The sequence below is a fragment of the Physella acuta genome, unplaced genomic scaffold (genome assembly GCF_028476545.2).
Source record: "Physella acuta isolate Inbredline_101_S28 unplaced genomic scaffold, ASM2847654v3 ptg001058l, whole genome shotgun sequence".
Classification (NCBI taxonomy): Eukaryota; Metazoa; Mollusca; class Gastropoda; family Physidae; genus Physella; species Physella acuta.
The window spans coordinates 81,643-95,119 of record NW_026732575.1 but is presented as its reverse complement, the minus strand read 5'-3'; the positions used below and the strand labels follow the sequence as shown (position 1 = coordinate 95,119).

Here is a 13,477-nt window from a genome sequence, read left to right as displayed (position 1 = left end):
TGCGATCACAAAATAGATTCTTTCAGTGGAATGTTTGGGTTAACTGAGTCAGAGACTCTGATGTCGGTCAGGTTCCCAGCGTCGACTGTGGCGACGGCGCCGTTGTCTGACGGGGACCTGTTCTGGTGGGGCTGGCCGTGGGGCTTGTTGGCGCCCTGTCGTGAGGGTGAGGCTGGTGATTTGATCTTGAGGATGGATGGTCGGGGAGTTAATTTCCCTGCCTCGTCCAGCGTCCCGTTTTTGTGGTCAGTTTTGTCCACTGAGATGTGGGAGCTGGTGTGGGTATTGACCTGTGGCGGATAATAAAATTATATTGAATATACTCAACTTATACAGAACAATGATAATGAAATTACATCCTATATACTCAACTTATACAAAACAATGATAATGAAATTACATCCTATATACTCAACTTATACAGAACAATGATAATAAAATTACATCCTAAATACTCAACTTATACAGAACAAACATTATAAGAAGAAAACCTGTGGCGGATAATAAAATTACATCCTACATACTCAACTTAAACAGAACAATGATTATAAGAATGTTATACATTGACTCTATTTTTACAAGTTTAAAATTATGATAGAACTGTTATACTGTTATATGACTTAAAAACACTTGTGCAATTTTTTCTTTCTATCCACAGCTAAAAAAATTTAATTGGTTCTTATAAGTATGCTGGTTAAACCATACAATATAGCTTTGTATTGATTTATTTATATTTTGAGTAATACTGTTAAGGTGAAGGTAAAGTTATTAGTAAAACACAGACTCTTTGAGTTCTGGCTGTGTTTTTTTTTTAATTTTTACATGACAAGTAGCTAAGTTTTAGTACAAAAACTGTATTGGTTGTAACTGTCTGTAATTTAAAGATTCAATGATCTTCATATTCTAGGCAGCTTTAATAGGTATCTAGCATGTACAAGGAAGTAAAGCACAACTAATTAAAAGTCGTGATCACTGATTGCAAACTTTGAAAGGTCTACTTTATATTGAGAATTAGAACATAAAAATTGCTTTGGCAATGACTTGCTGTCTACTTATAAAATGTCTACTGGACCTCCTGGATCTCCAAGCTCCGGTACACTCAAGAAAAAGTAAAGTGGTGAACATTGCTGAACACATAATATAATGAGGTCAGAGAAAAGGGTGAACTCTACTTCATCTACCCATATGGCTTTAAAGGGGTTTTCTACTAACTTAAATCATCACTGTAGTAAACTTAAATAATTATTCTACAAGATGTTAAAACAAACTAGCTTACTGTAATAACCAACTAAAAATGTTTTAGTAAGTCAACTATAAAATTATTTATAAGAAAGGCAGGCAAAAACATTACCAAATTAAACTTGGACAAACACAAATTTTTCAAAACAAACATTTGTTTTTACCATTGTGGCAGCATTTTCAGCTATGGTTCTTTTCCTTATGAAGTACCAAACCCCCACAAAGAAACACATTGATATCACTTTCAGGCCAGCCGCTATTCCTGAAAATTTAAAACACTTTAAATCATAAGGCAACTTTTGAAATGGTTGTAATCTCACTACAACAACATAAGCAAATGCTGGAGAGAGGGGCTATAAAGTAGAGATCACTAAAATAGTTATTTCAACACAATGATGATTATACAGCGCTATGAAAGACACATGAGCATAGATAACCTACTGCCTCACTAAGTCTTTACCCATAAATGTGAGGAAGGTGAGGTTAAATCTTAAGGTAATTCTCTCTATAACATTTCTATTTGCAGTCTATCAAACTGTAACAGGGACTTAGATAAGGTGACCTCTGACCCTGCATCATATTTATGTTTGATACAACTGTTTTGTCATTACAACTATCTCTATACATTTGTAAAGTCTGCACATTAAAATAATATTTTTACAAGGTTATTCTATTTGTTTAACAATTATCACTATAAATTTGTAAAGTCTGGACATTAAAATAATATTAAGTTTACAACATTATTCTATCATTACAACATCATTATTCTATAATAATAATTACAACATTATTCTATAATTACAACAACCATCTCTATACATTTGTAAAGTCTGGACATTAAAATAATATTAAGCTTATAACATTATTCTCTTCATTTAACAATAATCTCTATACATTTGAAATCACAGTTCACAACATAAAGTAACCCCTACACAGTGACAGGTAGCCAGTAGCTTCTACTCACCAACATAATTATAACGGAACCTGACGATGTCATACAGTAGACAGGAACCGTTCCGCTCACACTTCACGCTCCACAGAAGACAGGATGTATCAATGGCATTGCCGAAGAAAATTGGACTAGGAATGTAAGCTGAAGGAGAGAAAATAAAAATCTGGATGTAGGCAAGGAGCTGATACAGTTCATACATATACAAACTAAATCAAATATTTTATGAAAATATTTTAATAAAGCTTGCACCTGGCCAATCCAAGTTTAGAAGACACTGTTTAATTACTATGTTCAATGTTATACATTGGCACTGTTTTTACAAGTTTTAATCCATGACGAAACTGATGAAGTTAAACTGTTATATGACTATAAAGCGCCTGTAGTTTTTTCTTTTTTTATATCCACAGCCAAAATTATTGTGTGTGAAGTTATCTGTTAAAAAGAAAAAAAATCTTACCAAACAACCTCATCATCACAAACTGCAATCCGAGAGCAAATGATCTTTCCATTGTCGCCACAGATCTGTTAAATAATGAATTTTTTTTGTTTAGTCAAATTAATCTTATATACATAAAGATATTAAATAAACAATCCTATCATTTACTCCAAAATTAAAGTTAATTACCAGGTTTGAAGGTTTGATGTTGGTGATATCTACTTAAAAAATAAAGGTATGGTCATTTGATAAGAATCAAACCAAGTGGCCAAAGCATCACCATCAGAAGAGGCCAGTAACATTAAAATGTTGTTCACTTCATAAACTCAGTGCTATATGAGTGCCAGTTACACAGAATGTCATCCCCACATAAACTCACCTCAACGTCACCATGAGAAGTGGCATTTGAGTACCAGCCACGCAGAACGTCATCCCCACCAGCAGTATGAGAAAGGGCAACAACCTCTCACACGTGTTCTTGCAGGCGCCGCTGGTTGCCATGGGTGATATGATGACCTCGTGGTTGGAGTGGTCAGCTGGTCCTAAGCTTATACATGAACAGCCACTGTAGTTCTGACAGATGAAAATAATTGTCTATAAATAAACAGTTGGCTTAATCATGTGCAAAATATAAAAACAAAATGTGTGGGTTATTAATAAATTAATTTAGTAACCCTTCTTATTCATAGTCTATCTGTAGCCTATCACACTGTATAAAATGAACGTATGTGCTATAGCGCTAACAAAAGTTAAGTAGTTTAACATAGAAAAAATGTGACTAATTGTGTAACACTAATTTTAATTTATTTATAATTGGCTATGATTTGCTTACCAAGACAATTGCAAGAATAACTGTACTGAATAGCTAAATATTTATTTAAATTAGAATTAAAATTTAACAAACAAAAATTTACTTTTTTCTATTACTAAAATTACTGTTTCAAAATGTATTAGAAAATAGTGGTCAGTTTTATACACAGGTCATTTAGTAGCGGTCAGTGTTGGACACATGTAATGTAATAGCAGCCTCTCGTGTGTGTTCTTGCAGGCACCATTAAGTGCCTTTGAGAGACACAGGTCATAGTGGTCAGTGTTGGACGGAGATAGTTCAACAGAGGTTATTTAATGGTGATTAGCATTACCCACAGGTCATTTCATGGTGTTTAGCATTACCCACAGGTCATTTCATAGTGGCCAGTGTTGGACAGAGGTATTTTAATAGTGGTCAGTGTTGGACAGAAGCACTTTAATAGTGGTCAGTGTTGGACAGAAGCACTTTAATAGTGGTCAGTGTTGGACAGAAGCACTTTAATAGTGGTTAGGCAGGTCATTTAATAACAGTCAGTGTTGGACACATCATTTACTAGTGGTCACTAGTGGTCACTATTGGTAACAAGTAAACAACTAGAGGTAACTCTTGTTGAAACCTACATAAGATTTCTCCTCCCTGCCTGGGTCGTAGAAGTGGTTTGACCCTGTGCAGCCTGCGTGACACGGAGAGAAGTAGGTGATGCCGTTGATGCCGCAGATGGGCTGGATATGGTTGGGCGAGCAGTCGCAGTTCTGGTTGCACGTGGACGTCAGGTTGGCCTCGAATATTTTATGGCCAGAACTGGTGGGAGGGTAGACATTTTGTTATCCAAACAAATATTTTATTTAAAAAACAACATCATCAACATGTACAACAAAACATTTGTAAAATAAAAACAAAATTAGACTAGAAAAACTATTTTAACTTAAAACCTAACCACAGACTGGGAAAAGTAAAACCAAACTAAATAAAATGGCTATAAATATACAGCAAAGAATTTCTGTAATGCTGATTAAAATTATTTTTTAATAATTAAACTGCTAAAATTGTTTACTACATTTTTAAGTTATTTAATTTACATAATAAAATGAGGTCATTTATGACAAGCTGATAATTAAACTGAAAGCAATAAGGATGGTATTTGCCTGAACAAACCTGTTAAAATATGGAAAGTTAGCCCCAGCTATTTTAGGGTTGTCACAGCCCATGAAGAAGAAGAAAGAGAAGCCACATAGGGCTAGTGTGTTGAGGAGAAGTACAAACTGGATGGCACCTGACGAAATCAATACAATTTGTTATGTAATGGTGAAGTAAAACACAAAGAATTTTTAGTCAACAGTTGAAAAAGTGTTTTACTAAACAAAACAACTTTCAATCAACAATCCAAAAATATTTTACTACGCAAAATTTCTTTTAATCAAAGTTGAAAAAATGTTTAAATTACACAAACAAGTTTTTAATTAATGTTGAAAAATATTTTACCAAAGAAAACAGTTTTCAATCAGTAGTTGTACCAAAAAAAATGTTTTATTTACAAAATTATTTTTAATCAACTGTTGATAAGAAAATACAAACATCAAAAGAGGAAAGTAAACCAATTAATTTAATGTTTAGAATCTCGCATAAACACGGGTAAAGAAATACATTATTTTATCAAGGTTTTTTTTTAAACAGAATCATTGATATGGCCAAGGTTAAGGTCACATTTAAGATCATGTGTTGAAATAGCGTTGCTATTAACAAACAGCTTTAATCTGCTTAACACCATTTCAAGTGTCAATTATAATTTTTTGTATTTCCCACCAAATAAAAGGCTTAATTTTCTAATTAAAATATATTTTGGGATATATCAGCCCTAAAAGATGACATTAGGGGTATCAGGTGCTTATAAATATTAATTATATGTAACTTAACAACAACTAACAGAAGTCTAATAAATATATTCTAATCAATAATGTCTCGACCATCTGTGGCTAATGAATATATCTTATTGCATTCATTAAAACAACGGATAGTGTAAATTACGCACTACATGAGCATTCTGTTTCAACACTGGTAAGTAAAAAACTTTAACCACAACTTGTTATGTCAACACGTGTTCATGAAACAAACCTGTGTACCTTCCTATTCAACAATGGAACAGCTGATCCATCACAACACACAAAAAACATGGAAAACAAAACAAAAACCACTACATTACATTACAAGGACAAAAAAAATACCTTTTGGGGACAGTGCCAATCTCTTTAGAATATAACCACCTATGAGGATGCCAATGACTGCACCAGGAATGCCAATGCCACCTGAGACATGATTGATACAGGTGAGAAGGGAAAAAATATCCTAACAGCCAAAAATTTTGTTGTAAAAAAAACACATTTTCCATAAGATGATAATAAACAAACAAAATTATTGCAAGATTAACCAAATAAAACCTTAACTCCTTTGGTTTTAATTAATATTGTTGTTGCTTTTAGATAGCCCAATTCTTTTCTCCTTTAGTAAATGTCATAAAAGTTATTTAATGTTATTTCAATGTCCCAAGTAGACGATGTAGTTTTGCTATATGGAATAGTGGATTTGAATCCACTCTGGCTATAACACACCCCTATTTTTACATAGACAATTTCATGAACACTAAAAGAAAACTAGTAAATAAAGTTAAGCTTCTTTTTCAAGCATGGTAGTCTATGGGGCAAGTGATGTAGAGTTCAACTGTTTTGTGACCTCGGCATATGAAGAGATAGTGTGGTCTGCACTATGCCTTTTTTTCACCAACCTGAGTTAGGTACCTATCAGAGCTGGGTAGACTCAGGAACATATAATGACTTTAACCCTGATTTGAACTCGAGACGTTTTGAGTTAGCAGTCTAGCTCTCTAACGCAAAAGAAAACTAAACAAGATTAATTCAGGATTTCTAGACCTACATTTCATATATGTTGGTAAGTCTTTGAAGATTTTTCACTTAGATCCTTTGGTAAGTCAAACTATATAACAGAAACAATCAAAGACAGATATGTTTTTGTTCGGTAATACTAGACACTCAACAAAAGGATAATTTAAAACAATCCCTTAACAATAACCAACATGACATTTACACAGAAGAAAAAAAAATCTGAATGATCCAAGGGAAGATAATAATGAGCTATTCGATGTTTACCAAAGCAAAATAAAAACAACAAATGTCTGCTTTATTGCTGGAGTTGTCTGACCTTTGGGAGGTTCCCATCCTGCTGTGAGAAAAAGAATTCAAGTGACAAGACAGACAGGCAAAAGATTAGGCGCTGTGCAGGATCAATACAAACAGAATAGCTCAGACAAACATTGGAACAACAAAATAAAATCAGATCAGTTTATTAGATAGTGAACAGATCAACAACAAATGATGCTTTTCTTTCTGTGTATGTGATAGTTCTGTATTCGTGTTTTTTTTTAAAGGAAGTTTATGTACGTGTCTATGTGTATAAGATACAATGTTACCAACAGCAAAATAAAATCTAATTTAAAAACAAAAAATTCGCATGCCGGAAACAGGATACAAAACAATGTTTCTAACAACTTCTTTTTCTTCTTCGTTCTTAATTTTAGTGTTGGAAAGGATCCCCCTCCAACACAATTAAGGATACGCGTCAACTGGTTATGCGCCATTGAGGCCATAGACTCCAATTTCAGCCTGCTTTTCTTTTTGGGTTTGCTTCCATAGCCTTTATCCAACCAAGAACATACTACAAGGCAGCAGTTGTTTGATTTTGGAGTTGCCTCTTCTAGAAGAGTGGCTGCCCCCAGTTAACGAACCTCATCTACGTGAGGAATCGAACTCGAGACTTTTCGGTTTAGCAACCTTGAGCTTTACAGACTTGACCAAGCCGACCCCTTTTTCTAACAACAATTTCGGTTTCTCCAGGGTAAAATGATTAATTTAAAAATTATTATTGTAAATAAAATTTAGGCCTAAATGCAATTTTTTTTAATGTCACAGCTGTATATTTCTTTTAAATTATTTACAAAGAGAAAAATATGATTTCCTTACAAAAAGGGGAAGTTACATCTCTGTATAAACCAGTATTCCGATTTACAAAACACATTTTTTCCTGTTTAAGTAAGTACAGTATTAGAGTTAATAAAACTTACCTGTGAAAAGATTAGCCAGTGATGTTGAAGTACCAAACTGAGATTCCAGATACTTGGGTAGAAAGACCACAAACCCACTGACTATACAGATCTCACAGCAAATGGCTGGCAACATGACGGCATACACTGGGTTCTTCAACAGATGCAGCACAGCTTTGGGGATTTCTGGGGACATTAAAAGGTTTAAATCATATTACAATCAAAGGTCACAATTATATTACAATCAAAGGTCTCAATCATATCTGTCAATAACAACACAGTTTATATGTTACATAGCCTTGGGGATTTCTGGGAACATTAAAAGGTCTCAATAATATAAAGGTCTCAATCATATTACAATCAAAGGTCACAATTATATTACAATCAAAGGTCTCAATCATATCTGTCAATAACAACACAGTTTATATGTTACATAGCCTTGGGGATTTCTGGGAACATTAAAAGGTCTCAATAATATAAAGGTCTCAATCATATTACAATCAAAGGTCATAATTAGATTACAATCAAAGGTCTCAGTCACATCTGTCAACAACAACACCGTTTCTGTGGACCATCAAAGGTTTACATAGTCTAATGTGTAAAGCTCATGGTTACTAAACTAAGAAGTCCCAAGCTCAAAACCCCATTCAGATGAGGCTAGATAGATGGGGACAGCAGCCCATCTAGGAGAGACATTTACAAAATTGAACAACTGCTGCTTTGTAGTTTGTTCTTGGATAGATAAAGGCTATAAAAGCAAATCCTTTAAAAGAAAAACAGGTTGAAATTGGACTCAATGGCCTATATAGCACATAACATGTGATACCTAATTGTGGTGTTGAAAATTTGTCCAACATTACAATTAAGAACAAAGAACAAGAAGTGGACAATGAACAGTTTCAATTACATTAACCCCTAACATTTACTGACAACTTCAGTCATACATAATTAATTAAGAGCTTATGAATGTACTTCATGAATAGACACATCACTTAAACCATTGAGTTTGTCATATATTCAATTTCAATTGCAGACTAGTGAAGATGCTTCAGCACACTTTTTCTAAGACCATTTTTAAACAATAGCAATTGATTTTCTTTCAAATTACAGACAAAAACTATTGTCAAAACAAGATAGTTGTCTGGTTAACTTTCAGAGAGATAAATATTTGAGCTGCCAGAACATCTTTACACAAAATATATTTATTGGTCAAAGTGGGTTAAGTGGTAGAGCAGGTACCTTCTGGCCTTAGAATATCCAGTTTGGTTCCAGGCAAAAAATTAATGGGGAAGTAAATGAAGCTGGTCAGTATCTGTTCACACAATTAATTCCCTAGGTAATTGAGTTTGATATAGTATTTGCTTTATTGTTTGTATAAAAAAAAAATAGAATAAATGCATTTCTTAGTTTAAACAAAACTCATTGTGTTTTTCAATTAATCTTATTAAAACATTTAACTCTTTCTACAGATATCACATTACCCCTTCATATGCCGACGTCACAGAAACAAGTGAATTCTTCTTCACTTGCCCCGTATACCGTCACGTTTGAAAGGGAACTTTTACTTACTTTTTTTACAGATATAAGACAAGCTTTATATGACATGATCTATAAGAAAAGATTCTTTTGACAAGATCTTAACTCAACTCCAAAATCCATTTAACAAGTCTCTACTCTAAGACAAGACCCAATCAGCAGATATTTTTTATAAAATCAATTTTAAAAAAAATTTTATGACAAGTTTTTATGTCACAACAAAATACAATAGCAATAAAACATGTGACCTTCAGGTGATAAAATGAGGTAAAGACGTAACCACAGCAGTTGAAAGGGTGTCAAGGACACTTGAGCTTCACAAGGACACCATACAAATTTAATGGGATTCTTTCACAGAGGAAACCAGGCATAATGTAAGGACAGAGACAAGGGCTATGTGTCAACACCATGAAACAAGGCTAATGTATACAGGAGATAAGGTCAGGGGTTTTATTTACTAAACTTATCAGCTACAACACTCTGTAAGTTTTACTTCTTGATATTACACTCAACAGTCACAGTAACTATCACACATAGTGGAGGGGCTGGGGGAACCAGCAAAATAACAACAAGGATTCTTTTAAAGAAGGAGAAGAAGAAAAAAAAAGGGTGGCATTTTGAAGACTTGCATCATACTCAAAAAACCATGATGCTGCCCTTTGTGCATGTATGAATGTGTATATGTGTGTGTGTGCAGGTATACAAGTATGTATGTGTATATGTGTGTGTGTGTGCAGGTATACAAGTATGTATGTGTGTATGTGTGTATGTGTGAATGTATATATGTATGTGTTTATGTATAGATGTATGTGGGTGAAAGCATCTTGTATGTGTGAATCCATTTATGTATGAGTGTATGTATTTAAGTGTGTATGTATATATGTATGTGTGTATGTATATAAGTATGTGTGCATGTATATAAGTCTGTATGTATATAAATGTGTAAGTATGTGTATATAAATAAGTATTTGTATATTTTATATATATATATATATATATATATATATATATATATATATATATATATATATATATGTGTGTGTGTGTGTGTGTGTGTATTTATATATATATGTATATTTATATATATGTATGTCAGCATACACACAAGTACTGTATATGGTTTATTTTATAATGCACTTCAGAAATCTACCCATTACTTTGATGCAATAGTTAAGTTGAACCTAGTTTTCCCCTCCCACTTAAAACAGTCCACAACATGACTGGGAATAACAAGACCACCAAAACAGGACATCTGTCAGCTCATGCATAATTTATCATCTCATTAATTCTTCATTTCTCTGGTTTACTGCCATCTAAAACCAGATTGTGTGAATTAAGTGAGTATGCTAATCAGGAATAATGTGAGATTTGTTTACAGTAAGGTGATATGAAGAACATTTTTTTACCTTGACTAAATGTAGGTGAGGCTAAGATGTTTTTAAGTAGGATTGACAAATTGAACGTGGGGGTCAGTATAATTGTTGTGTGGGTCTAAATAATTCATTAACTAGTATAAAAAAAAAATTGTGGGTCAGAATCTTTACGTAAGTGGGTCAGAATCTTCAACATAAATAGGTCAGAATCTTCAACATAAATGGGTCAGAATCTTCAACATAAATGGGTCAGAATCTTCAACTTTGTGGGTCTGAATCTTCAACTTAAATGGGTCAGAATCTTCAACTTAAATGGGTCAGAATCTTCAACCTAGTGGGCCAGAATCTTCCACTTAGTGGGTCAGAATCTTCAACTAAGCGGATCAGAATATGTGACACTTAATCAGGTCAGTACCAAATGTACAGAGGGGAAAACAAAAACTAATTTATTTATTTGTGTGAGTCCATTAGGTGTGCAGCTTGTTAAGTACTGATGTGGAAATGTATCTTTGAATACATCTGGTGATAATGGTAAACATTGGTTTATAGTACTGTTGTGGAAATGTATCTTTGAATACATCTGGTGATAATGGTAAACATTGGTTTATAGTACTGTTGTGGAAATGTATCTTTGAATACATCTGGTGATAATGGTAAACATTGGTTTATAGTACTGTTGTGGAAATGTATCTTTGAATACATCTGGTGATAATGGTAAACATTGGTTTATAGTACTGTTGTGGAAATGTATCTATGAATACATCTGGTGATAATGGTAAACATTGGTTTATAGTACTGTTGTGGAAATGTATCTTTGAACACATCTGGTGATAATGGTAAACATTGGTTTATTTACTAACAGCCTGGCACACACCCAGAGCTTAACAATCAAAGAAATAGAGATCCATCATCTGCTAATACCCTCGCCATTATTTTATTCTTTTTACGCTACTTAAAAATATAAATGGAAGTAATTAAATCCAATTAATGAATCACATTTGGATAGAGCTTTTGATGAGATAAGCAAGCTGCTATGGGTTTTTGTTTTAGAGATGAAATTAACAGCTGAAGTGATTACTGCAGTAAATTAGATACGATTTAGTCCAGCACCTAATACAATAAATTGTGAGACATAGTGGACTCATAGCTGGGTACAGAGAACTAGTGATGCTGTGGAACAATGCAATAACCATTAACCCTTTAGTGTGGTCCTGGTAAATACAGCAAAGTTTGGCCAGCAGCCTGGTTTGACTGGTGAGAAAAGGGTTAATGTGGGCTGTAGTGCTGGGATGACAGGGCTTGAGGGAAGCCGATGGGTTCATTGAGTGGGTGGATTGTTTTCTTTCTGTTTGGTCATGTATGATTAATGGGGGTTAATCAATCCCACTGGGAGGCACTGATTTACAGAGCGGGAAATGATAATGGAAGTGGGGGTGGGTTTGTGGAAGGTATTGGAAGAGGAAGTTGGAACATAGAAAATAGATGGGGAGATGGGGGTGGGAACATAGGAGAGGTTGGAAGATGGGGTGGGAACATACAGGAGAGGTTGGGAGATGGTGGTGGGAACATAAGAGATGTTGGGAAATGGGGTGGGAACATACAGGAGAGGTTGGAAGATGGGGTGGGAACATATGCGAGGTTGGGAAATGGGGTGGGAACATACAGGAGAGGTTGGAAGATAGGGTGGGAACATAGGAGAGGTTGGGAAATGGGGTGGGAACATAAGAGAGGTTGGGAAATGGGGTGGGAACATAAGAGAGGTTGGGAGATGGAGGTGGGGACATAGGAGAGGTTGGGAAATGGGGTGGGAACATAGGCGAGGCTGGGAAATGGGGTGGGAACATAAGAGAGGTTGGGTTGAGTCGGTGTATGAAAGCTCAAAATGGATATATGGCATGGGTCGGTGTTTAAAGACACTACATAGACACCTGTGTCAGTGTTTAATTAAACACATTACTCATTACATAGATACATGGATCAGTGTTTAAACTTTAAACACATCACATAGTCACATGGGTCAGTGTTTAAAGACACAACTTAGACACAAAAGTCGGTGTTGATAACATACAATAGTACATGTAATGAGTAACTTGGTCTAAAACTGCTCCACATAAAAGTGTGTATTCAGTGTATATAAAGGTGGCATAAAAGGTAGAGAGTCAGTAGAAACTTTCAGTCGAGACTAGCTACTCACGTTAAGCTAGCTATCTGCAGATAAAATGAAATAAAACCAGCCTTCTTCTTTCTATCACATTTTGCAGGAGGGTTTGGGGTGGAATAGATAAACTTTAAAAACAAACAGCTCTGTTTATTTTCAAATCTGCAGCAAAGAGAAAAAAAAATCAACAAGAAACCACCGGGTCTAACTGTAGGCAGGGTAGGTAGGGTATAGTAGTATGTCTACTGAACAAAACAAAAGGTAGCTCTCCACTTTACGAAGGTAAATAACGGGCTGGCGGAAGTGATCTGTTTATGCCGTGATGTATGAGAGAGGGATCCACTTGAAACTAAACGAGATGGGGAATGTGTTTACATGCGAACAACAGCTGATAGGAACAAAAAGGAGAAGTTAATTAAAGCTCGCCTACATTTACTTTCCATCTATGTAAGAGTGCTCGCAACAATACCCTAGTTCAAGGGTCGCTCATAAATTATGTCACTACCCCATGGGGGGGGGGGGGGGGGGGGTGGGGGAGAAAGTATAACCAGGGTAAGAGCCAATTTTCATTGCGGCATTTAACAGTAAAAAAATTATTATTTTAACTTTTTTTAGCAATAGTTTCAATTTTTTTTAAAGATTTAATTTTGTAACTTGTAACAGAAATAGATAAATACACCTGTCATGGACATAGCTCAGTAAATACTTTAGATGGAAACATGTTTAAAACAATTGAAGGGGGGGGGGGGGGGGGGGGGGTAAGCTGAAATGTGACGGATAATGTGTATTGATGGTAAGGAAGCCGGCAAAAATCTTAGGGGAAAAAAAACGTGACGTCATTTACGGACGATCCCTAATGGC

At 34.8% G+C, this 13,477-nt stretch overlaps 1 protein-coding gene across 4 annotated transcripts in view; it reads right to left on the bottom strand.

Moving 5' to 3' along the window:
• The window catches only part of LOC131955186 (solute carrier organic anion transporter family member 5A1), a 79,569-nt gene continuing 66,092 nt past the window's right edge, over positions 1-13,477 (bottom strand). For all 4 annotated transcript variants that reach the window (XM_059319202.1, XM_059319205.1, XM_059319203.1 and 1 more), the window contains exons 6-14: positions 7,571-7,735; positions 5,661-5,741; positions 4,594-4,711; positions 4,059-4,239; positions 3,007-3,200; positions 2,649-2,713; positions 2,204-2,332; positions 1,404-1,501; positions 1-290 (exon numbers count right to left, since the gene is read on the bottom strand). In XM_059319202.1, coding sequence (XP_059175185.1) covers positions 6-290; positions 1,404-1,501; positions 2,204-2,332; positions 2,649-2,713; positions 3,007-3,200; positions 4,059-4,239; positions 4,594-4,711; positions 5,661-5,741; positions 7,571-7,735 — 1,316 coding nt within the window. In that variant the 3' untranslated portion in view covers positions 1-5. The remainder of the gene's footprint in view (positions 291-1,403; positions 1,502-2,203; positions 2,333-2,648; positions 2,714-3,006; positions 3,201-4,058; positions 4,240-4,593; positions 4,712-5,660; positions 5,742-7,570; positions 7,736-13,477) is intronic.